Source organism: Orycteropus afer, unplaced genomic scaffold (genome assembly GCF_000298275.1).
Source record: "Orycteropus afer afer isolate SDZICR_OR568_19922 unplaced genomic scaffold, OryAfe1.0 scaffold00392, whole genome shotgun sequence".
Classification (NCBI taxonomy): domain Eukaryota; kingdom Metazoa; phylum Chordata; class Mammalia; order Tubulidentata; family Orycteropodidae; genus Orycteropus; species Orycteropus afer.
This window is the reverse complement of record NW_006921979.1, coordinates 1602133-1627496: the sequence shown is the minus strand read 5'-3', so window position 1 is coordinate 1627496 and position 25364 is coordinate 1602133. Positions and strand designations below refer to the sequence as shown.

At 41.0% G+C, this 25364-nt stretch overlaps 1 protein-coding gene across 1 annotated transcript in view; it reads left to right on the top strand.

The window, feature by feature from the left end:
* Window positions 1-25364, top strand: part of CPM (carboxypeptidase M) — a 115826-nt gene that overhangs the window by 66025 nt on the left and 24437 nt on the right. Inside the window, exons 2-6 of the mRNA XM_007953402.1 lie at window positions 1223-1320; window positions 12272-12444; window positions 14422-14606; window positions 16218-16388; window positions 21400-21552. Of these exons, the coding sequence (XP_007951593.1) occupies window positions 1223-1320; window positions 12272-12444; window positions 14422-14606; window positions 16218-16388; window positions 21400-21552 (780 nt within the window). The remainder of the gene's footprint in view (window positions 1-1222; window positions 1321-12271; window positions 12445-14421; window positions 14607-16217; window positions 16389-21399; window positions 21553-25364) is intronic.

Below are 25364 nucleotides of genomic sequence, written 5' to 3'. Positions count from 1 at the left end.
ACCTATATTTCTCCCCTTACTTCTTTGTTATTGTTTGAAAGGACCTCTTCATTTTACTGATTAGAAAGCCAAGCCTCTTGAGAGAAGGGCAATTTTCATTACTGGAAGAAACACCAAAACTGAACCTCAAATAGATTTGATTCTTAACGCTGAGGCACAAATCACAGCTTCTCATTGGCTGTGTGATCATAAGCAATTGACTTAATATTTTCAAAGGTCAGTTTTCTCATTTGTAAAACTTGTTAATAATTTGTGAATTGGGGTAATAATCTACCTAGTGAGTCATGACAAGGAATTACCTGAGATAAGGTGAACTAGACTGGCAAGAGCAATGCCTGTAATAGCAAATCTTCAATGCCCTTTATCTCCGCATTTTCTTGCCCAAATCAACAAAGGCTGTGGCAGAGCTGGAACTTTTTTTTTCCTTAGGGCATAATTGGAACGGTTGTAGTTCCCAGTTTACCTGCTAACCGTCACAGACCTCAGAGTGAAAACAAGGGGCAGTATCCATCCCATTAGTATTTGAATACAAGCTTCAAGTTTTCCTCCTTTAAAACAACCTCCCTTCTGAGTTACATGTTTTATTGTTGTTGCTTTTATTGTTTTTTTCTTGCACTGTGAGTTGTGACACCCTCTCAGGCAACCATCAGTTGTCACGTAACTTTGTATAATTGTATGAATTAGCAAGATCATTTCTATAATGTCTTAGAATCTCGTAGCAAAGTCTATAAACATTTTAGAAAAATAAGCTCGATATAGCCTATAAGTCTTCAATGTAAAAAAAAAAAAAAAAATCTAAAATAGTAAGCTAAATGGGAGCTCTGGTAGCATAGTGGCTAAGGCACTTGACTGCTAACCAGAAGGCTGGCAGTTCAAATCCACCGGCCACTCCTCAGAAGGAAGATGGGGCAATCAGGTTGTAGTAGTCATACTGCCTCGGAAACCCAAGGAGGGGTCGCTATGAGTCGGGTCCGACTCCACGGCACATAACAACAACAACAACAAAAAGCTAAATATTTGCATTAAATTGAAAAGATTTTGGCTGGTAGTAAACTAAGAACATTGAAAGCACAGAGGTGCTACTCCTGTGAACTTAAGCCCCCATGAGATATTAATCAGGTGGAAGAAATGGCTTCCTTTGTTTCTCAGTTTCATTCTCTCAGGAGCTCATTTGTCATTTTAAGAGACAACTGATTTTTCTATCTTTATCTTCCTTGTAAAGGTAGAAACCTGTGGGTTCTCGTTGTGGGACGGTTTCCAAAGCAACACCGAATTGGGATTCCGGAGTTCAAATATGTAGCAAATATGCATGGAGATGAGGTATGTATGTGACCTGAATTTCCTAAATGTCACCAGGGAAATTTCCCTCAGGTCTCTGGAGCTCTGTAAATGCTAAAGAGGAAGCATAGGAAGGTCTCCAGCATAAATTGTAGCAAAGGAGCCAGTGAGGTCTGAGAAGATTTAAGGAACCAAGGTCCAACAACCATTGCAGGCATTTGGTTGTTTGCTCAGTGTCCCGTGAGGGTAACTTGAGCTTTTTTTATATCTGGGGCTGGAAGATTTCTGAACACCTGTCAGCCAAGTTCCTGAACTCCCTCCTTTGACTTTCCCACCTCCTGGTAAGAGCCATACTCTGGAGGTGGTGGTGGGGGACGACTGGGCAATCTACTTCCATAAAGATTTACTGCCTCAGAAACCCAAAGGGGGTCACTACGAGTCAGAATAAACTCTACGGCAGTGAGTTTGGTTTGGTTTGGTAAGAATCAAGATGACCCAGCAAAGGAGCCATATCATATATGATCTCAAAACAGTGATAAGTTCCCAATAGCTGTCCAAACTCCTAATATCTGGCTTTTTGGATGCTTTTGTTACTTTCTCTTAATCTAATACTCAGTGTTCTCAATATTAAAATTTATACAATCAAACTTAAGGTTCTGTCATAGGCACCATTCAACAGTAGCATCTTGCCTCTTTTCCAGTTTAGCAGGGATAAACTCTTTTATTTATTTATTTCCTGATTTAACTTTGGGAGCTCTGGTGGCCTACTGCCTAAGGCATGTTTTCCCAAATACCTTTTTACCACTCTTACCTACCCAGCCATTCTGATCAGGCAGTTAAAGATGTTCACCTATATTTCTCCCCTTACTTCTTTGTTATTGTTGTTGTTGGTATGTGCCATCAAGTCAGACCCAACTCATAGTGACCCCTCCTTGGGTTTCTGAGGCAGTATCACTACAGAAGTAGATTTTCCCATCTTCCTTCTGAGGCCTTACTTCTTTAGAGCATTTTAAGACGACCACCGCAGTGTTTTCTTTTTACCAGGGCTCTGTACAACTGAGCAACAAGTGAGAGGGAAAAATAATCCCTAGTCATCACAGCAAAGAGAATTTACATAGATAAATGTGTAACGCCCTCTAAAACACACTTAACTTTAAGGACTGTCAAAGTAAATGCATATTCCAGTAAGCCCAACTTGCTGACGGGTTAAAATACTTCTGAATTTGCAACAGTGCGGGTGGCATGCTCTAATCAAATCCCGAGCTTCCTGCATGGCTTCATCCTCCTCCAAACCCAGGTTCTACAGGATTAGGCTTCACCCCTCATCACATATCAGCCAGCCCTTTCCAGGCTTGCTACCCAACCTGTTCTGCTGAGAGATGGTACTTCTTGCAGCTGGATCAAAGATGCAAACCCTTGCTTCAAGGAAAGGAGTATGCCTTTCAACCTGATTTGTGGGTGTATAGAAGTTCAATCCCCCTGTGACTTTTTTTTTTTCTTTTATTAAGCTTAATAGGCTATTCCTTAAAAAAGACTTAACATTGCTGGGAGTCTGACCAAGGTTGTTTTTAATAAAGCAGCTGTTCATTACAGACAGAACACAGACTTTCTTTCCCTTTTGCTATCTAGTCTATTGATCAAGGCCTTGGAATCTGTTTTTAATATAAGACACATGGGCACTCATTGGCTTCTTTATTTATTGAATTCCTGGCATTTCAGAGGTTGCAGCCTGCTACTCAGAAATTAATCCTCTAAACTAAAACTTCTGAAGATAAACAAAAGTCCTTTCCCTCACCCACCCATGAATTTGCTTATTCCTTCCATGTCCTTTTCCAAATTTCTGGCACCTTGATCTCTGGGTAGCTGGTGTATCCCCATCAAACCAGGGAAATCTAGGATATTTTGAGACATGTTGAGATCTGTGCTTAAAAAACTAAAAGCAAACCCATTGCCATTAAGTCAATTCCAACTTATAATGACCCTGTAGAACAGAATGGAACCACCCCATAGGGTTTCTAAGGCTGTAAATCTTTACAGAAGCAGACTGTCTATCTTTTTCCCGCAGAGTGGCTAGCAGGTTCGAACTACTGACCTTTGGTTAGCAGCCAAATGTTTTAACCACTATACCACCAGAGCTCCTTAAGGTCTGAGATCAGGCAAGGGAAAAACAGTCCTAGTATGTTTTGTGGTGGGAATCTGAAGCACTGTTAGCCCCGTGTGTGTCCTAGCTCGTGCCAGTGTCTGGGAGCTTTGTGGGGCCACTGAGAATTGATTGTTCTGAATTCTTGTATATTCTGCCTTCCTGATGCCACTAGGAGCTGGGAAAGTGATGGGCTAACCCAGGAGCAGAGATTCCCCTGCTATCTAGTCTGTTGACCCTCTACTCTGAGTAGAGGGTCTAACCACCTTAGTCATCCTTGTTCCTCCCTCAGATCTTTTGGAATTGCCAGAGCATTTTCCAGAACTCCCTATTGAAAAGCAACATAGCTAACATTTTAGGGCAGTGTTTCTTAATTTTCTTTGAGTGCATTCCTTGCTATTCTGGTAAGCTTTGAACTCTGACTTCTGGGTCTATGGCTCCTCTAGGAGCTTGTGGACCACTTATGAAGAATCTCTTAGGGCAACTGGGGAGATGGATCTCTTGATGGATTTTCAGTTTTGGAGAATTCTGAATTTTAGAGCTGAAAGAGCCTCTTAAATCCATCTTCCTTTTTATAAATAAAGAAACTGAGGCCCAGAGAGGTTGTAACTTTTCTGTGGTCACAGAGGAAAATCAGGATTTAAGGGGTAAATGTGGAGTTGTTATACTCCAAAAAAAAAAAAAAAAAGAGTTAGGAAGGGGTCATGTTAGAGCTTAACTTTCCTTCAGCTACCATGTTCAGATGTTGGGCAATTATCTTCTTTCAGTAAGCCCAAACCAATTAGATTATCCTCTAGGTCCGGAACAGATCATGGTTTCATCAGCTAAACAGCAGATAAAAACGTTTAGGATTATGGACCACATAGAAAAACCAAACCAAAACAAAACAAATAAACAAACAAAGTTCTTTAAACACTAGAAGTACACTCAAGAAGGTGAGGTGCACATGCAAGAGAGACCCTTGGAAAATGAGACTGCAAAAGGCATGTTTGCATTGAGTAGGAGTGAGCAGAATTGACCACACTATTTTAAAAATGTTCCCTCTTCCCTCTCTTTCCTAGACTCCACCCCAGTGTGTGGTCCCACACTTAATACCACAACCAGATGGCAGTGAGTCTCATTTTTCAGAGAAGGGAATCTGGTTTTGGTCATAAGCTATATGAATCCAGAGCCTGAGCACTAAGACTTAACCAACTATGGATTCTGCCTCCTTTTCTCTCTTTTCTAAAACAACAGAAATTTTTTTTTCTCCCAGTTCTGGAGGCTGGAAATCCAAAATCAAGGGGTTGGCACAGACATGCTCCCTCCAAAGGCGGAAGGGGAAGATCCTTCCTTGTCCCATGGAGCTTCTGGTGGCCCAGGCATTCATGGTTTGTGACAGCATGGCTCCAGTCTGCTCCCATCCTTGCATGACCATCTTCACTGTGTGTCTCTTCTCTTAATAGAAACACCAGTCATACTGCACTAGGGCCCAACCTACTCCAGTATGACCTCATGTTAACTTATTTTCATCTGCAAAAACCCTATTTTCAAATAATGTCACAATCACAGGTACTGGAGGTAAGGACTTCAACAACATAGCTTTTGGGGGGACACAATTCAACCCCTAACAGATGTATATGCAGTTCTTCTAGCACCATTTAATAAAAAGACTTGGGCCCACTCTTGTAAAAGAGTAACAAGCTCTTAGAGAAAGTAACACTGGCATAAGCTGTCCCAAGTCACCTTACCTCTGTCCCTTTCCTCTCCCTTCTCCGTGATTCCCTCTCCTTGATTTCTGTGAAATCCCACGGGGTTGCTAACGGACTGAGAGCCCTTGAAGAGCTTTGTCACCAGATTTGCATGCTGTTTTCAGAAAGATGGGCAAACATTTCTGAGGTTTTCTCATTGTAATAAGATAAGCAGGTGTTTTTCTGGTTCATCAGGCCCTGGTTTGCATACACATTGGCATGTTGAATTGTAAAAGCTTTCTATATTTAATTAATGCAAACTCCTAAGAGGCAATGCTTGACACATCTGAAGTTTAATACGTTTTTTTTTTAATTGGAAGAAATGCTGCCAGTACACACTGAATGGGGTTGGGCAATCTACTTCTGCAGTGATACCGCCTCAGAAACCCAAGGAGGGGTTGCTATGAGTCAGGTCCTACTCCATGGCACATAACAACACCACCACCATCCCCATACTCCACAAATACTCAGGTTGCTTGGGAGGGGATCTTCGGATAATTTGGATAATTATTTCTTTTTTATTTAGAGCTGATTTTCATTCAAAGGAGCCCTAGTGGCACAAATGATTAAGCATTCAGCTACTAATCAAAAGGTTGACAATTCACATCCACCCAGTGGCTCAATGGGAGATAAACCTGGCAATTTACTCCCATAAAGATTGTGGTTGTATCGAGTTGACTCAGATTCATAGCAACACTATATGACAGAACTGCCCCATAGGATTTCCGAGGCTATGATCTTTACAGGAGCAGATCACCAGGTCTTTTCTCCCGTGGAGCCACTGGTGAGTTCTAACTGCCAGCCTTTTGCTTAGCAACCAACCACTTAACCACTGCACCTATGGAGCAGTCTACTCTGTCACAAGGGTTCACTGTGGGTTGAAAATGACTTGATGGCACACAACAACAATCGTTGCTCCAGATGAAGTACCTAATTTGTTTTAAACATGGATTAAATTTCTCAAATAATTATTTTTATCACCATCTCCCATTTTGGGAAGGCTGGGGAGGATGGCCAGATACCCTGAGTCTCTGGGATGAGCAGAATTGCTGGCCCCGTCCCCACCCCATAAAATGTGTTCAATAGCTCATTGAAATCTTTTTTGTGATAAAGTAACTTGAGCATTTGTACATCTCCCCTCACTAAGCAGTAATTTATTAAACAACAGAAATTGTAGTTCTTCTGAGTACATGATATGGTTCATTGAGTACGTGGCATACCAGGAGCCAGGCAAGACGCCAGGGATATACTGAATGCACAGGGCCATGGTTAAGGTCCCCGCCCTCAAGGTGTGGAGGGTGAGGTGGGAGCTGGTCAGTCAAGGTCAGGCAGGCAATTATAATGTAGTGTGACCAGTATTAGGACAGCACAGGTGCAGGGTGTTATGGTACCACATAGGCAGGTCATCAAACCCAGACTTGGGAGACCAAAACCACTCCATCTCCACTGAGTCAATTCCGACTCACAGGGACCCTGTAGGACAGACCAGACCTGCCCTATAGCGTTTCCAAGGCTATAAATCTTTTATAGGAGACTGCCTCATCTTTATCCCACAGGGCAGCTGGTGGATTCAAACCACTGATCTTTTGTTTAGCAGCGAAGTGCTTTAATCACTGTGTCACCAGAACTCCTTTTGGGAGGCCAGGGTGCTTAATAGTGGACAATCCAGGCTGATATAGTAAAACCTGTGAAAGCTGGAACCTATGTAAGGTAGAAACCTGTCAGAGAAGAAAAAGCCAAATTTCTTCCACTAAAATGAACAAAAGTGTTAAGACTGCACCCTGCCATAGGTGGAAAACCTTTTTCCCCCCAGGGGAGTGATAGCCAAAGCTTGAGAACAGACACTGTTAGCACTACCGCTGCTCCTATTATCACCAAGTATACACTTTGTGTATTACTTTAGGCCACTTTATGATTCTCATGTGCATCTTCTTGCTTTTGTTTTGGCACAAAATATGCTCTCCTCTCAGAACAAGAGCTTTGCTCTTTATGGTTATATATAGTGAAGTATTTGAACTTGGTTACTGTCTTTCCTGCATTTCCGTGGCATTTACCCAATTTTTGGATACTTGAGATTAATTGACATACCAATTTTCTCTTCTGTTAAAGTGAGTCTATTAAAGCTGATGCCTTAGTTATCTAGTGCTGCTATAACAGAAATGGGTGGTTTAACAAACAGAACTTTATTTTCTCATCGTTTAGGCGGCTAGACGTCCAGATCAGGGTGCCAACTACGCTGGCTTTCTCTGTCAACTCTGGAGGAAGGTCCTAATCTCTTCAGCTTCCACTTCCTAGTTACTTGGAGATCGCTATGTGTCTGGCATCTATCTTACTCCATCTCTGCTCACTCACTTGCTTGTTTAATCTGCCTTATATCTCAAAAGAGATTGTCTCAAGATACACCCTACACTAAAGGTGGAAAACTTTTGAGACCAGGAAAAACAAGGGAGTCCCCTCAAGTTCCAGCTCTCACAGGTTTCACTATATTTGAAGAAGAAGGACTTAATGAGGGAGTCAAATAAATTTAATCTGTAACACACCATTGTGGAGCCCCATGACTGCCAGATTTATTTTCTCCCAGAAGTTGTATTGCAGTGTAACATTTCAAAAACAAATTCCATTGTCCACATAGCTCAACTATTTGTATTCTCTTTCTCTCTCTCTCTCTCCCTCTGTCCCACTCTCTCTCTCTCTCTCTCACACACACACACACACACACACACAACCTGTGTTGCAGGTTTCTTTAAAAATTCTCCACTCTTTATAAACATTCTTTGAAGGACTCCAACACTTGTTTTTATCTAGCTGGCATATTCCAACTTGATTGAATTGAATTAAAACTGGTGAGGAACTTACTTTCTGCTTTCTGGGATGTTGCCATTTTAACTACTGGATGAATTATCAGTAAAAGTCTCCAGAAGCCTTTAAAGTTCATCAACTTTCACTCTCTTAATTAGGAATTTTTTTCAGTAAGTCTTCACTCACAATATTTCATAGAAAGGAAGTGAGTTAGAAGATGCTAAATGAAAGGCTGGTTAAGCTAATGGAGACTGTTTTGACCACATTCTTTTTTAAAATCTCGATTCTCCAAGGTTTCATAATCAAAGTCTTAATTTATACGAAGAGAGTTTATACATAAAACATGAGTGTTTGAGAGATTTATATTAAGGTTGGGAAGAATTAATTTGAATATTATTTGGCATAAATATGCTGTACAGAGGCAGCAAAACATAACTCAACAAACAAGAGGATTGTTCAACTTCCTTTGGAATTATGGTCTATTTACCTCAGCAATTTTTAAATTATCTGGCTCTTAGTTCTTTATCATATTTCCAACATTTTTATTTACCCTCTGCAGTTAAAAGCTTGGGATTTGTTTTGGAAAATTGAGCCAAACAGAAAATACCATGGTTATATACTCATTTCCTGGAGAGAATCATGATTTTATTGTTTGTGACAAAATGGTATGTCTTCTTTAATTAAAAAAGTGATGCTAGAAATAAAAATTATAGTTAGAAATAACCATCATTAATATTTGCCAGATATCATTCTAGAGATCATATTTATGTAGTAAATTTCACAAGAGAAATTAAAATAATATGAAATAAATGTGTGTCATATTGTTACCTTTAAATAAGAAGTATGAAATTGTATTTTATTTTAATAAAAGAATAAAACTGAAGTAAATTCAAAGAATTGATGAACTTGATATTTTCTCAACATCAAAAAATTATCAGAAGATCCTTCTGAAGAAAAACTTTTAAATTATGTTGTTGTTGTTGTTGTTATTGCCGTTGAGTCGGACCCAACTCATAGCGACCCCCCTTGGGTTTCCGAGGCAGTATCACTATGGAAGTAGATTGCCCAACCTTCCTTCTGAGGAGTGGCTGGTGGGTTTGAACTGCCAGCCTTCTGGTTAGGAGTCAAGTGCCTTAGTCACTACACTACCAGAGCTCCCTTTACATTATAGTCATTAAATAAATACATATTTTAACTTTGGATATTGTCTTATGATTTCTTGCTGTGAAAAATGAAGAACTCAGCATTATAAACATTTTTCTCTCCTCTCCTTTCATCTCCCTTCCCTCATTTTGCTCATTATGAATTTTAGCATTTACATTCCTGCACCTGTACAGCTATACTACCACAGCTGTTGGTCTACTTCTGTATCCAACTAAATTCCAACTCAACCCCAGCCTCTTCAGCTTGGGTTCTGTACTCTTCTTCTTTTCATTTGCTTTTGGCTGGATGAAGTTCATTTCCAACTCATGTCTTGAGTTTTTGCATGCTTCAGAATGAAAAGTTAAGACATTTAAGAGAGAGATGCACATTTAACAGAAAATAACAAATGCTGGTGGGGATGTGGAGAGATTGGGACTCTCATACTCTGCTTGTGTGACTGTGAAGTGACACAACCACTGTGGAAAGCAATATGGCGATTCCTTAGGAAGTTGGAATTGGAGATACCATTTGACCCAGCAATCCCATTACTACATATATATCCTAGAGAGGTGAGAGCCAGGATAGGAACAGATACATGCACACTCATGTTCATTGCAGCACTATTTGCAATAGCAAAAAGATGGAAACAACCTACGTGCCCATCAGTGGAAGAGTGGATGACCAAACTATAGTACATACACAACCTGGAATGCTATGCAGCACTGAAGAATAATGTAGAGTCTGCAAAATACTGCATAATATGGATTAGTTTGTGGGGACTTTTTCAAGTGACACCTTTGACTGTAAAAACAAAAATCAAGGTAATTGAAAGAGGAATATAGAAATGAGAAGGAAAAATTGAAATCAGATTAGAATATATTTCTACTCTAAGTTTCATGGTTACCTATGAATAGATAATTCATATATCCCAAATGTTCTTAATCCCAGTATCAATTATTCTGTTTATTACTATAACAGATTCATAAAATGTGGTTTCTTTACTGGCCAGTGATGGCGATAAAGTGCAGATTGCCTGTCCTTTGTCGCGGTGATGAATTCCAGCAATAGGGTTGTAATTGGAAGTTCCTTTGAGGATCCTTTAAATCTTTACCTGGCCCTAGTCTGCATTAGTACCTTGTGGCATCACTGCTGCCCAACTTCCATTTACTAGTCCCTCAAAAGCATCTAGTCTTATGTAAGAGGTACACACACCTCACTCAGAAGCAGGTTCCTTGAACCTAGAATTATAGAGAAAATTGACATAGTCTAATAAAATCTTCCTGCATTATGGCTGGAATGTGAATTACCTTGAAAGGAAAAAAAAAAACTAAGAAGAGAAATCATGAATCTCTCCCTTAGAGATTATTGAACAATCTCTCACAGGCCTTCAGTTTCCCAATCATTAGAGTTACAGAAAGTAATTTTAGGTGGATGTGACAATTTTTTTTTTATTTTAATAGCAATATTTTTATTTTAATGTGTATTACAATACACATTATATATCACAATATACATGTACATATATCTAGCAAAATGACAATGATACAAAGTTTCATTTTTAATATAAGTAGAAAGTGAGCCAATTTAAAGAAAACCATAAAGTGAACAATAATTTAGATAATATGCAGATGGCAACAGCAATGTGAAAGTGATGTGCAAATGAGTAAAGTTTCATGATGAGACTATGGAAATTAGAAATACTAGTTTTCGATTAGTGGAGTATAGGATTAATGAAGTATAGGAATCAGAAACCTATTTAAAGTATGCATATTACAAACCTGCATTTTTCTTTAGCGAAATCTACCTGTATCATATGCAATGGTTCTCAATTTATTATCCACCAAGACACACATGATGGCTTGCATGTATGCATCATGTGTTCCTGTGGAGACACACAATTTCTGTGCCTTCTCTGTAACTCCACCTCTTTTCCACCAACTCCAGAAAGTATTTTGGAAGGCAAGCCAATGAGAAATATTATAATAGGGATAACTTTTATTCTACTCTGACTCATTTATTTATTTTGTTGTTGATCAGAATATACACAACAAAACATACATCAATTCAAAATTTTCAACATACACCATTTAGTGACAATGACTACATTCTTCAAGTTGTATGACCATTCTCATCTTCCTCTTCTGAGTTATTCCTTCTCCATTAATATAAATTCACTGCCCCCTAAGGTTCCTTTATAATCTTTCAAGTTGCTGTTGTCAATTTGATCCTGTAGAGATAGTTCTTAAAAGATCATAATTGTCAAGGCAGACATTTTTTACTAGTTATGTTTGGCTTTAAGAGTAGTTCAGGGAACATTTTTGGTTTAATGTTTACATTCCAACTCATGTTTAAAAGAGTAAATTATTTACAAATAAGTACTTTAGCTTTTACTAACAAAGAATTTTTAGCACACGTCATGATTGATTGCCACTTGCCAGGGTACCCAGTATGCTTGAGAAGCAGTGATCTCACAAACTCATTTTGATCTAAAATATCACGTGTGGTGTTCTGGTTACCTAGTGCCACTCTGACAGGAAACATACCACAAATGGGATGGCCTTAACAAATAGGAGTTTATTCTTACAATTCGGAGGCTTTAAGTCCAAGTTCAAAGTGCCAGGCTCTAGGGGCTGAGTGAAAGCCCCTCAACCTTGGGGTCCAGCTCCGCCTCCTGCTCCCGGCCCACTGGAGCTAGAGGCCTTTCTTTGCTCAGACAGCTGCTGGCTGCTGAGGCTGAGAAGCCCAAGGTTGACAAGTAGAAAGGCACAGTCCCAATGTTACGAAACCACACGGCAGGCCATTAACTTAATTCCATTGTAAGTCCCAAGGTCGGCAGAGCATAGCAGGCTGCTGAACAACGACATAGCTTCATGCAGGGTCCAAGCATGCCATAGGCTAGAGACCATTCCCAAAGGTGCTGCTTATATACAGGAAGCAGACCACATACCCAAAGGCAGCTACTCAGCTGCTTGTGGTAGATCCCACCATGGAGTTGATTGCCAGTCTCATCATGAGAAATAACTACCACCAGCTGCCCAGCCACTCAACCAGGCCCAGCCAAGTTGACACACAAACATAACCACTGCATGTGGAGACTACTTTGGGGGTATCTGTGCTTTGGGAACTGTTTTTCATATTGCCTCTGACCAATAATATCCCCTTTTCTCTTTTATACACACAGACTGTTGGGCGGGAGTTGCTGCTCCATTTGATTGAGCATCTTGTAACCAATGATGGAAAAGACACTGAAATCACACATCTAATCAATAGTACCCGGATACACATCATGCCTTCAATGAACCCAGATGGGTTCGAAGCTGTCAAAAAGCCTGACTGTTATTACACTAAAGGAAGGTAAGGATGGGTTAGGCTGTCTTTATTTAAATAAACAGACCAACAAAACCCAGAAGGCCCCATCAGGTGGTATTTGCCATCCCAGGCAAGAGGAGTCAGCTAGCAGTGAAATGTCTCACAGCCTGTGGTGGCATGAATTCTTCAGGACTGCCTGTTGCTTTTAGGGTCAAATGTAAAGTTCTGAACTGGCTGCTTTAGTCCTGTGCAGCCTCACTGCTCCAACACCATTCACTATACCCCATCATTCCCCCTGCTTCTGCCACTCTGGGCCTATCTCATTTCCTTGAACCACCAGGCTTTTCCTCACCTCAGGAGTTTTGCATATGCCATTTTTTCCCACTCCTTACCTCCCTCCCCCTACTTAAATAGCATTTCCTCTAAGACTCCTTCCCTGACCTATTATATATTACACTCTCCCACCCACCAGCTGTCTGTCAAAGAAAGATGAAACAGCCTGCTTCTGGAAAGATTTACAGTCTTAGAAACCTGAAGAGACAATTCTGCTCTGTCCATAGGATCATTATGAGTCAGACCTGATTCAATGGCAGTAGTCACTAAACTACTCATGGATCTGACTCATAGTGACCCCTCCTTGGGTTTCCGAGGCCAAGTATTACTACGGAAGTAGATTGCCCATTTTCCTTCCAAGGATTGGCTGGTGGGTTTGAACCACCAGCCTTCTGGTTAACAATCACGTGCCTTAGGCACTATGCTACCAGAGCTCCTTCAATGGCAGTTGGTTTTTCTGTTATACTATCATATCACCTGGTACTTTATCTTAATAGCCAAACTTTTAATGTCTATTATTGTTTGTTTGCTTATTGTCTCTCTCAACTATAAGCTCCCTGAGGACTGGAATCCCCCCCCCCATGTGTTCATCATTGTTAAATCCTCAATACCTAATTTAGTTAATAAATCAATTGATTTAGTAAGCCAGTATTCCAAGAACTAACCACAAAGAAGAATGGATCTTGTAGTATTTCTGATTTAAACAGAGTTCATTTTGTGTCAAGCTAACTTGGGAAGATTGGAGTTTCTCAAATTTCTAGTATACATTTATATTTGTGCAATTTAAAATTTTGTCTGCCATACCAAAAATAAGTAGATAAAATCTCACCAATTGGTTCCTTTAATTTTTCCTTTTTCTAGCATATGTAAATATGGTACTCTACTTTTCAGGTACACATCTGTATAAAGCCACCACCTTCCTGTTGTTTCAGCCATTGATGACTGAGTAACAAACCACTCCAAAATTTAGTGATTTTTCCATTGGCTCTCAATTCCATAAGTCAGGAATTTGGGCTGGGTACTTTGTTGTTGTTGTTGTTATGTGCCATCGAGTCAGACCCGACTCATAGCAACCCCTACTTGGGTTTCTGAGGCAGTATCACTACGGAAGTAGATTGCCCCATCTTCCTTCTGAGGAGTGGCTGGTGGGTTTGAACCACCAGCCTTCTGGTTAGCAGTCAAGTGCCTTAGGCACTACACTACCAGAGCTCCCCTGGGTGCTTTAGGGATGACTAATACCTATTCCACCATGTCTGGGGCCTCAGCTGGGATCTGGCTAGGACAGCTAGCCTAGGGCCATAGGTCTTGTGTCTCAGATGTGTCAGTTAGCTGCTTTCTTCATTTGAGCTCTCCATGTGAACTCTCCATGTCACCATGTGACACTGAGATGTCAGGGTTCCAAAAGGGAGTGTCCCAAGAAAAGCCTCTAAATCCAAGTACGTACAAACTTTTGCTTGCTTCATATCAGCTAATGTCCCAGTGGTCAAAGCAAGTCATGGCCAACCCAGTCAGTGTGGGAAGGACTACACAGAATGTGAATGCCAGGAGGCCCCCAGTGTAGCTGCCCACCACACCTGTATTCCCATTTGGAGAAACTTCTAGGGTCCAAACCAAAAGTCTCCACATTATACAAATTAATTCTCTCACGTACCATCAATAAACCCTAAAAAAAAATTCTTTCTTTTAAAGGGAAAATTATAATGAATATGACCTGAATAGGAATTTCCCTGATGCTTTTGAATTCAATAATGTATCAAGGCAGCCGGAAACTGAGGCAATCATGAAGTGGCTGAAAACAGAGACATTTGTCCTCTCTGCAAACCTCCACGGTGGTGCCCTGGTGGCCAGTTACCCATTCGATAATGGTGTCCCAGGTAAGCAGAACATGTGGCCTGGCTCCGGCTTTCAGGTCCACAGTGGAGCCACAAACTTCTCCCTCTGAAAGGGAATAAACTCTACTCCCCCCAACTCAGCTTCTCTGACAGGGATAGGAGCCTCACTTCCCCCACTGTGAGACATACTCCCTAGAATTTATAAACAATAGATGGGCAGTGTGGCTGAGCTGACATTCATCAGTGAAATGTTAAAATCAGGATTTGGATGACCTCATAAGAGGCAACACGGCTGAAAGAATAAAAAGACTTACCTTTCTTTGCTAATCAAGTGAACAAAAATTACTGACTCCTCTTAAAAAAAAACTGTGGGTGGAGGAATCTTAAAAGCAGACTGCTAAGTAAAAGAAGCCAGTCTACAAAGGCTATATACTTCATGGAACTAACCATATGACATTCTGGAAAAGGCCAAACGATAGAGACAGTAAAAAGATCGATGGTTCCCAGGAGTTGGGGCAAGCACAGGAGAGGAAGGATGAATAGGCAAAGTTTAGGGGATATTTAGGGCAGTGAAACTGTCCTGTATGATACTGTAATAAATAAACGTGCTGCCATTGAGTCGGATCCCACTCATAGCGACCCCTCCTTGGATTTCTGAGGTGATATCTTTACAGAAGTAGATTGCCCAACCTTCCTTCCGAGGAGTTGCTTGTTGCTTTTGAACTGCAAGCCTTCTGGTTAGCAGTCAAATGCCTTAGGCACTATGCCACCAGAGCTCCCATGATACTGTAATGGTGGCGACATAACATTATGTATTTGTCAAAATTCATAGAGCCATACAACACACAAAGAGTGAACCCAATGTAAACTATGGATTTTAGTGAATAATAATGTATCAATATTGGTTCATCAGTTGTAAAAAATGTACCTCACTAATGTAAAATACTAATAATAGGGGAAACAGAGTAAGAGAGAGAGAGAGAGAGGTATATAGGAGTTTTCTGTACCTTCTGCTCAATTTTCTGGAAACCTAAATTGCTCTAAAATAAAAAGTCATTATTTGAAAAAAAAAACTGTCAGAGAAGGTATGTACCATAGATAGGGCAGATGAAAACTGGTAAAACCCCCAAGCTGTGTCCCCAGGTTGTCCTTCAGGCCTGGAATTGGACTTCTTTCCATGGATTAGCTCTCAGCTAAACAACAGAAACGAGTGAGCTGAACACCTACCGCTGAACACCTACCCCAGGGAATACACCCCTTAGAACAGTCAGCGTGGGAGATCTCAGATAGCATTTGCATAGGGAGAAAGCAAAACAGACAGGAATGCATAGGTAAGAAGGACAGAGGGAACAAGTAGTCACAGGGAGATGGGAGGAGAGCTGTTTATTGTTGGAATTGTAATCGGTGCCATGAAACAATATGTATATGAACTGTTGAGTGTAAAACAAAATCTGCTTTGTAAATTTTCACCCAAATCACAATTAAAAGAAGAAGAAGAAGAAAGAAGAGTAGAGGGAGCATTCAGAGAAGTGGGTAGAAGATTTTCTATAGGAAAATTATTTACCTGTGATGTGATTGTGGTGTTTGCTAGTAAGATGGTGCATGTTTCTGCTAAAGTCAATTAAAAGGTCTTGGTTTCTCTTTCCAATCCAGCAACTGGGACATTACATTCCCGTAGCTTAACCCCTGATGATGATGTTTTTCAATATCTCGCACATACATATGCTTCAAGAAATCCCAACATGAAGAAAGGAGATCAATGTAAAAATAACATGAAATTTCCCAATGGAGTTACAAATGGATACTCTTGGTATCCACTTTTAGGTGAGTTTCTGCTCATTTCTACCATTCTCTTTATTGCCATCATCCAAAGGGGCCAGCTGGTTTATGTTGACATCAACAGTTGTCAAAAGATCTTTAGGCACAGTGCCGACTCTTCCATCATGTCTCCATCAGCTGATATCACAAGAGAAGTGGACAGGAGACTGATAGTTTGGGAGATGCTCAGTCATGTTCCTCACTGCCCAGGGCCTCTTTCATTTATTCAAACACTTATTCAGAATCTACCTTGACTGCTAACCAGAAGGCTGGCAGTTCAAACCTACCAGCCACTCCTCAGAAGGAAGGTTGGGCAATCTTCTTACACCTCAGAAACCCAAGGAGGGCTTGCTACGAGTCAGATCTGATTCCACGGCAGATAACAACAACAACTACAACCTCTTATGAGCCAGAAACTGTGCTGGAAGAGAGAAAAGGACACAGATCATACCCTCAGGTTTAATAGAGGGGATAAATATGTTGATAAATAATTGTGATAGCATTGTTGTTGTTATTGTTAAGTGCTGTTGAGTTGATTTTGATGCACAATGATCCCAAGTGACAGAGTAGAACTGCCTCGTAGGGTTCCCTCTGCTGCAGTCTTTACAGCAGCAGATCATAAGGGCTTTCTTCCTGGATAGGTTCGGACTGCCAGCCTTTCTGTTAGCAGTGAGCGCTTAAACATTGGGCAACCAGGGCTCCTGATAGCAGAGTAATTAGAATAAAAATGAGATTTAGAAATGGCGTAGTATATAGAGGGGATAAAACCCAATACCACAGGAAGTAGTGGCTTACTATAGTCAAGGACAAGTGTGGATCACACCAGGTGATGCTGTCAAAGAGAGTGACACCCAAATGACTGTCTATAAAATTTTGTGCAGGGTTTCAGCAGAAATGTATTATTTTTTATGAAAATATCCCTATAGTTAGTTATAATATCAAAATCCTTTTTCATAAGCCCAATTTACATGTATCAATTTACTGACAAGGCTGAAACTCTATGCTAATTTGTTTTTTGAACTTTCTAACATTGCTCCAGTCAGAACTGTCATTATTACCCAATTACAGTGATACTTGCATTCATTCACAAGGTTTCATCTGCATATGCTACAAGCATGTGCTGTTGTTTCCATTGTTGCCAGTGTTTTCATGGCTGCTGATAGTGTCACATTTTCTGGTGTTTTACTACAACATTGTGGTAATTAGTATTTGTGAACTTGTATCAATAAATTTTTTAAAATGAAATAGTAATTAAAAGCCAAAAAAGGCTTCCGCTCAGTTACTAATAATGCTGTAGCTAATAGTGTTGTAAGTCAAAGTAGAAAGATTTTACAAAACAATTTTGTTGTTAGTATTCATATAATCTAAGACATACTACATATTTATCCTATATTATTCTCTGATTGACGTTGACAGTAAACATTAGTAAGGATTCTGTATGGTCTGGTATGGGAGGAAGTCCATGGGGGGGGGGGTTATTATGCCATGAGCTACCACACTGGGTAATACCAACCCTGTGACGCCACCGACATGAGTGGTGAAGACCTTGGAGAAGTTTAACACTCATTTACCAGCTAACAGGGCCCCCTGATGATTGTCATGCAGCAGTGGGGCCCAGTACTGCCAGTCCTTCCAGTTTATAAAAGCAGCTGGATTCAGAGATGAAGTATCATGATTTTAAAGTCACTTTTCAGGCTAAGGGAGCTCTGGTAGCATAGTGGCTAAGACACTTGCCTGCTAACCAGACGGCTGGCGGTTCAAACCCACCAGCCACTCCTCGGAAGGAAGGTTGGGCAATCCTACTTCCGTAGTGATACCGCCTCGGAAACCCAAGGAGGGGTCGCTATGAGTTGGGTTTGACTCGACGGCACATAACAACAACAACAACAATTTCAGGCTAAATGAAAGAGCTCTTCAGGCTGGGTACAGCTAGAAGGCCCTCTTGTTTTCCACCTGTGGTATAGGATGGCCAGGCAGTTAGCAAGGAGAGTGCCACATGGGGACCATGGAAAGGGGGATATTCTTAGGAGATGGAATAACATAAAACAGAAGCCCAGGGGCATGAGAGAAGTCCTCCTTGTTTAGGAACTGAAAGGCAATAGGGGGGACCTTGAGTGGAAGGACAAGAACAGACACATTGGCCTGGCACCCGATTTCTGTTGCCTTCTTGGAAAGCACCCCTTACTGCACTAGTTAGCCTGATCCTACTAACACTAGCTACTGTTTTGCATGCAGAACACTTCCAAAGGCACCATGCCAGGTTATCACTTTGGCTGCATAAAACTACTGAGCAGTCTTGCACAAACTGGCACTTTTGGGTCTGGGTGGCTGTGTGCCAGCTTTGCAGGCAATGTAAATAAGCATAGACTACAAGTGATAGGATGAGGGTAATGGTGGTTCAGTGGTAGAATTCTTGCCTTCCATGTGGGAAACCCAGGTTCAATTCCCAGCCAACGTACTCATGCATAGCCACAACCTGTCAGTGAAGGTTTGTATGTTGCTATGATACTGGTAGCATAGTGCCTAAGGCACTTGACTGCTAACTAGCCACTCCTCAGAAGGAAGGTTGGGCAATATACTTCCACAGTGATTCCACCTTGGAAACCTAAGGAGGTGTTGCTATGAGTCGTGTCCGACTCATTGGCACATAACAACAACAACAAATGATACTAGAAGCTATGCCACTGGTATTTCAAATTTCAGCAGGGTCACCCATGAAGGACAAGTTTCAATGGAGCTTCCAGACTAAGGTGAACTAGAAAAAAAGGCTGGTGATCTACTTCAGAAAACCAGCCAAGGAAAACGGTATGGATCATAGTGGTCTGTCTCATCCAGCAGTCTCATCCACAACTGCGTAGAGATGGTGCAGGACTGGGAGTGTTTGCTTCCACTGGGAATGGGGATGCTAGGAGTGAGGATCCGACTTGATTTCAGCTAACAGTGATTGACAGGCAGCACCTCCCAAACTTCTCTCTATTGTACGGGATCCAGCCCTCCCCCCCCACCCTGGGCCTCCTGCCCAGTCCGTGATCTTCACTCTTAACACGTAGGAAAGGGCCACCCCTTGCCCAGTAGCAGAGCTGTCCTTCATGGTCATTATCTCCATCTGTAACTTTCAAGACAAATCCAGATGTGTGGGAAGTTAGCTAGGAACCTACAGTTGCTGTCAGGAATTGCTCCCGTATGTGCCAATGTGTGAGCTGTGTATCCTTCTAGACAAGAGGCAAACAGAGCCAGCAGCCTTAAGAGCTTAGAACCAAGCCTTCTGCTCAGCCTAATGTTTTGTTGGCCAGCCTGGTGGCCTTCTCCTTAACTGCACCCATTCTGCCTGCTCCACATAATGCATACCTACACCTGTTTGGCCATTTAAATTCTTTCCACCTGACCTATAGCCAGCTAGCTAAAAACTTTTTTTTTTTTTTGTTCTATTTTGCTTCTCCCTTTCTTTCCCCCTTCTAGCTCTTGGTGAAAAATTAGATCAGAAAGAAGTACAAAGTCTATAAAGTAAGTAAAGGAAGGGCAGAGAAATTCTTCCTGGCTGGAATCTGGACCTACATATATATTACTTGACATTTAAATAATATTTCACCCATTTCTTAGCATGAATTTTTTTTTTCTACCTCAATGTTTCCCAAATACTCTGATGGAATTGAGAACATATATTTTCTTGGCCTAAAATCAAGTATAACAATTTAAAATCTGGCAAAACTACTTTCTTCAAAATTACTGTATTTGATCAAATTTAAGATGCCATTGATGGTACACAACATGCCGTCGAAAAAAAATTTTACAAAAAATTCCTATCTTGGAAATGGGAAGTATGTTTACAACTCTTTGAAAATCAGCCTCTAGAGATAAGGAGCTCTGGTGGGGCCGCAGTTAAGGCATTCGGCTGCCAACCAAAAGGTTGGTGGTTTACTCCCACCAGCTGCTCCACGGAAGAAAGATGGAGCCATCTGCTTCCATAAGGATCTACAGCCTTGGAAATCCTATAGGGTCACTATGAGTTGGAATCCACTTGATGGCGGTGAGTTTGGTTTGTTTTTGGAGAAATAAGAAAAGGGAAGTGAGTGTGAGCAGTGGCAACCCCCAAAAGCCACGGGGACTTGTGTCTTTTACCTCCTAGGAGTTGCCAAAGCAGTGACTCTTTTATCCCTGAGTGCAATTTGGTGTAATAACTTGATGCATGAACGGAGAAGGAGTCCCTGGGTAGTACAGAAAGTGCTCAGCTGCTAATCAAAAGGTTGGAGGTTCACATCCACCCACAGGCACCTCAGAAGAAAGATCTGGCAGTCTACTTGTAGAAAATCAACCACTGAAAACACTCTGAGATGAAGTTCTCCTCTGACACACGCATGGTCGCCATAAGCCAGAGTTGACTCAACAACTACTGGGTTGTTTTATTTTGTTTTAATGGGTGGAGACCAAGATGGCCTGGGTAGCAGTCATTTCTTAGCTAGACTCTTGGGCATATTACTTAACATCTACGAATAAGGATCCTCATCTGTAAATCAGGGATAATAATTGCTGTAAGGATTAAAAGAGTTGATTCAAAGCACTTCAAATAGTACCTAGCAATAGTGAGCACTCTCATCTCCCTAAAATGAGTGTACTTAGGTTTACATAATAAATGTATTTATAAATGGGCTATATGAATATTTTTTTTAAAAAATTTACTCTATTCTATAGATGTTTAAAATGTGACTTAGGGAAGGGATACAATTTGAAGAATGCTTTTTCTAGTATAAAACAGGGGCCCCCTGCACCCCTCATAATTTTGATGCACAGTTGAACTTCAATCAGCTCTGGTTCAGTTACCCATATGGGAGTAATTAAGGTTGTTTGGTCACGTGGGGTAATAAAATGTCAAGTCCTGAGTTTATATGCTAATATGTCAGATCCATCTTTTCCTGTTTACATATACTTCCCTTGCCCAGTTCACTCCTCCCTAAGGTACAGGATACTTGGCTCTGTTCCAACCCAGACCTTAATGGTAATTAAATATGCTTGTATTTAGGTGGAATGCAGGATTACAACTACATCTGGGCCCAGTGTTTTGAAATCACGTTGGAGTTGTCATGCTGTAAATACCCTCGTGAGGAGAAGCTTCCATTCTTCTGGAATGATAACAAAGCCTCATTAATTGAATACATAAAACAGGTGCACCTAGGTTTGTACTATTTTATTAATTCCTTATTAACACAAAGCATAGCGACTGGCAAAACCTGCGGGTTGAGAAAATGCAAGCCCCCATCTGCGTTTTTCTAGGGACCAGGTAGAAGTAGTGGTTAAGCATTCTCTCTGCAGGCTTACCTGTAGTATGTGAGAAGTTTGGTACCCTTGAGTCCATCCACGAGGAGGCATGTGGCATGTTGCTTTGACATGGTGGTTCAAATAGCCAGAGGACCTCCAGTTTTATGTGTTGAATGACCTGAGAATCTGGCTAAAAAAAAAAATAAGGAAAACAGGCTATTACTCAGCTAATCATCTCCTATTTAGAGAAAAGCCAAGTTTGTTGACCACTTGCCACACAGTATCACAGACCCAGAGGACATCTGGATATTCATCTTTGGCAGTTTTTCCAGAAGCAAGGTGGTGGCCTAGCAGCATTTGCTTCAACACCCAACTCTGCCAAATGACCTGGCACTAGGAAGCTCCTCAACCTGTCTGAAGAGTGTCCTTTATCACAGATGATCAAACTAAACGTGGCAACAGAGTGGTGCTTCTCAAACGCACAGTGGACTCACTTGGAGGGTGTGTTTAAGACCAAGGCTTTGAACCCATTCGTTCTGGTTTGACCCCTGCTGAGATTTGGCCTTCCCACCCCAGATATACTAAATTAGAATCTACATTTTAACAAGATCCCCAGGTGATGAAACTGTTCCAAGTCCTAGTTAAAACATCAAATGTTATTCCCAGAGGTTCTGATTTAGTGGGTCTTGAGTTTCTAACAAGTTCCCAAGTGATGCTGATGTTGCTGGTCCAGGAACCACATTTTGAGAATCACTGCACTAGATAAACACACTGCTTGCAATGATGATGGATTGAGTACAGTTCAAGATTATTTAACTCGTCTCATTTATTTACCCAGTGTCTCTGTGGGCAAAGTGTGGATTGCCCTTCTGCACTGTCAGAGTTGAAGTTATCTTTCTCCATTCAGAATGGCCTAAGGGAAGAGACTCCTTACAAACTGGCACAGTACTGATGCTACCGTGTCAAGCCAGAGTGGAATGTATATGTATCTGTTGAAGGTTTGCATGCCAGGCCTGCTGCATAATTTCTGATTTACTGTATGCTTCACACAAAAACTGTCCATTTGCCAAAAAGGAGATGAAGAAGAATGACGGGGGCACAAATCAGAAGCACAGGGATACAGGGCTGAGTACAAAAAGAACTGGAACTTTCTTCACCTCACATCCCTAAAACGGATGCCCTTACCCCATCCCACTCCTACTCCCCCATCTCACCCCCCTTCCTAAACAGAAGTACACAAAGGTTATCAGTGAACTCACAGGGTTCTGACCAATAGTCTTTCATGAGGTCAGTTGCTTCCCTGTGGTAGGCGATGTTACAGAATGCCATCTTTCTCTTTCACCAACATCTTCTTAAAGTTTACTAAGCTTATTATTTCTCCCTCCTTGTTATGCCCACAAACTTTCTTTTGGATCCTCTCCTACTTAGTATTCTGGAAATTTCTTTCTCCACTAAGATTTTCCTCATGGAGAGGAGTCAGCCTTCTATTGTATTTTGTCTTCTGTATTGATCCTTTAGCGTGTTCCTCTGTTCATTTCCAAAATTTATCCTCCATAAGCACCAACATGGGAGTACAACTGAACATGAAATATACTCCGTATGACAGCACTGCTATTCAGCCTAGCTCTAATGGTTATTTGCCAAGCACTGACTGAAAGTGGGCTCCAAATAATGTAACACTGCCAGTGAAGGAGATTTGTAAACTGTTAAATACCCTACAAATTGTGGCATAACTTCATTATTATGAATTTGGAATGTGCACACCCCCAATGACACTTGGTTTTATAAAGAACATTTGTGTCATCTGATGTAAATAATTTACTTAAAAAGCACATTAGCTCATCAATCCTGACCTCTTGTGGTTTAAGACAGAGGCATTTTTCTAGTTTAATAGTGAAACCGTGTTTCAAAACACTGATACAATGTGGTTGTTATTACTTGATAGAAAAGTTATGACTATGTTGGTATCCAATAAGGAGCCAGAGACTATTTTTGTGGATGATGAGATTGCTTTGTTTAAGGAAACTATTAAAATCTGTCCATCTTTGTTGCATTCACTGTTCAGTTTTACCACTTGCTCTGATGCCTCTGAGTCTCTGAGATTGTCATGCATCTGATTTGCCTCTGTTAGGGGAGGAAAAGCCTCCTGCTATAATGGAAGGAGGAGCTCTGGTAGCATAGTGCCTCAGGCACTTGACTGCTAACCAGAAGGCTGGCTGTTCAAACCCACCAGCCACTCCTCGGATGGAAGGTTGGGCAATCTACTTCCATAGTGATAATGCCTCAGAAGCCCATGGAGGGGTCACTATGAGTTGGGTCCAGCTGGACAGCAAATAACAACAACAACATAATGGAAGGGACTGGCCAAGAGGGCAAGAGCCTGGTTATAGCCCAAGCTGCTTTGTTATTTTATCTTTCCAGTTGTTCTATCTTTCATTGAAAGTGGTGTGTTAAAGCCTCCCACCATGACTGTGGAGTCATCTATTTGCCTTTTCAACTCTTTTAAAGTCTGATTTATGTATTTTGGGGCTCTTTCATTGGGTCTATAGATATTTATTATGTTTATATCTTCTTGTTCAATTGATCCTTTAATCATTATATAATGTCCTTCCTTGTCTCATATGGTGGTTTTTGTCTTAAAGTCAGTTTGACTAGAAATTAATATTGCCACTCCTGCTCTTTTTTGGTTGCCATTTGCTTGACAGATCTTTTTTCAACCTTTGATTTTTAGCCTATTTTTATCTTTGTCTCTAAGGTGTGTCTCTTGTGGACAGCATATTGATGCGTTATGTTTTCTTATCCAGTCTGCAACTGTCCATCTCTTGAGTGCCACATTTAATCCATTAACATTCAGAGTAATTATCAACAAGTATGAATTGGTTGCTGTCATTTTGTTATGTGTTTTTCCATGGTGTTCCTGGTTTCTTTGTTTCATATAATTTTCTCTGCTGAGCTCATTATGTTTATGAATCATGTTATCATTTCCTTTGTTGCTATTGTTTTTGTATTTGCTAAATATTTTAGCTTTTCCTCTTTTTTATTGTGATGTGAAGGTTTATCATGTTTGTTTGAGGTTACCCTGTGATTTATAACTTTCTCCCTGAGTTTAGAACAGTCCATTCTATCTTGCACCTCTCTTGACTTCCTCACCATTTAGAGGTCTGTAACTATGCAGTATTTTCCCTGTTTGCAGTTGTGGTGGTGAAGTTTGTCTGTCTACTTGGCTAGCCTGGTTGAGTGGCTGGGCAGCTGGATGTAGTATTCCCAGTGATGAGACTGATAATCAGCTCCATGGTGGAATCTACTGTGAGCAGCTGAGTAGCTGGCTTTGGTTATGTGGTCTGCTTCCCATATGTCAGAAACAGCTTTTGGAATGGTCTCTAGCTTATGGCATGCTTGGACCCTGCATATAGCTGTGTAGCTGTTCAGCGGCCTGCCATGCTCTGCCAACTTTGGGACTTACAATGGACTTGAATTAATGGTCTGTCGTGTGGTTTGGTAACATCGGGACTGTACCATTTTATTTGTCAACCTTGGGCTTGTTAGCCTCAGCAGCCAGTAGCTGAGTGAAGAAAAGCCTCTAGCTTCAGTGGGCCAGGAGCAAGAGGCAGAGCTAAAGCCCAAGGTTGAGGGGCTTTCACACAGCCCTTAGAGCCTGGCACTAGTTCAAACTTGGACTTCTAGCCTCCCAAACTGTAAGAGAATAAATTCCTGTTTGTTCAAGCCATC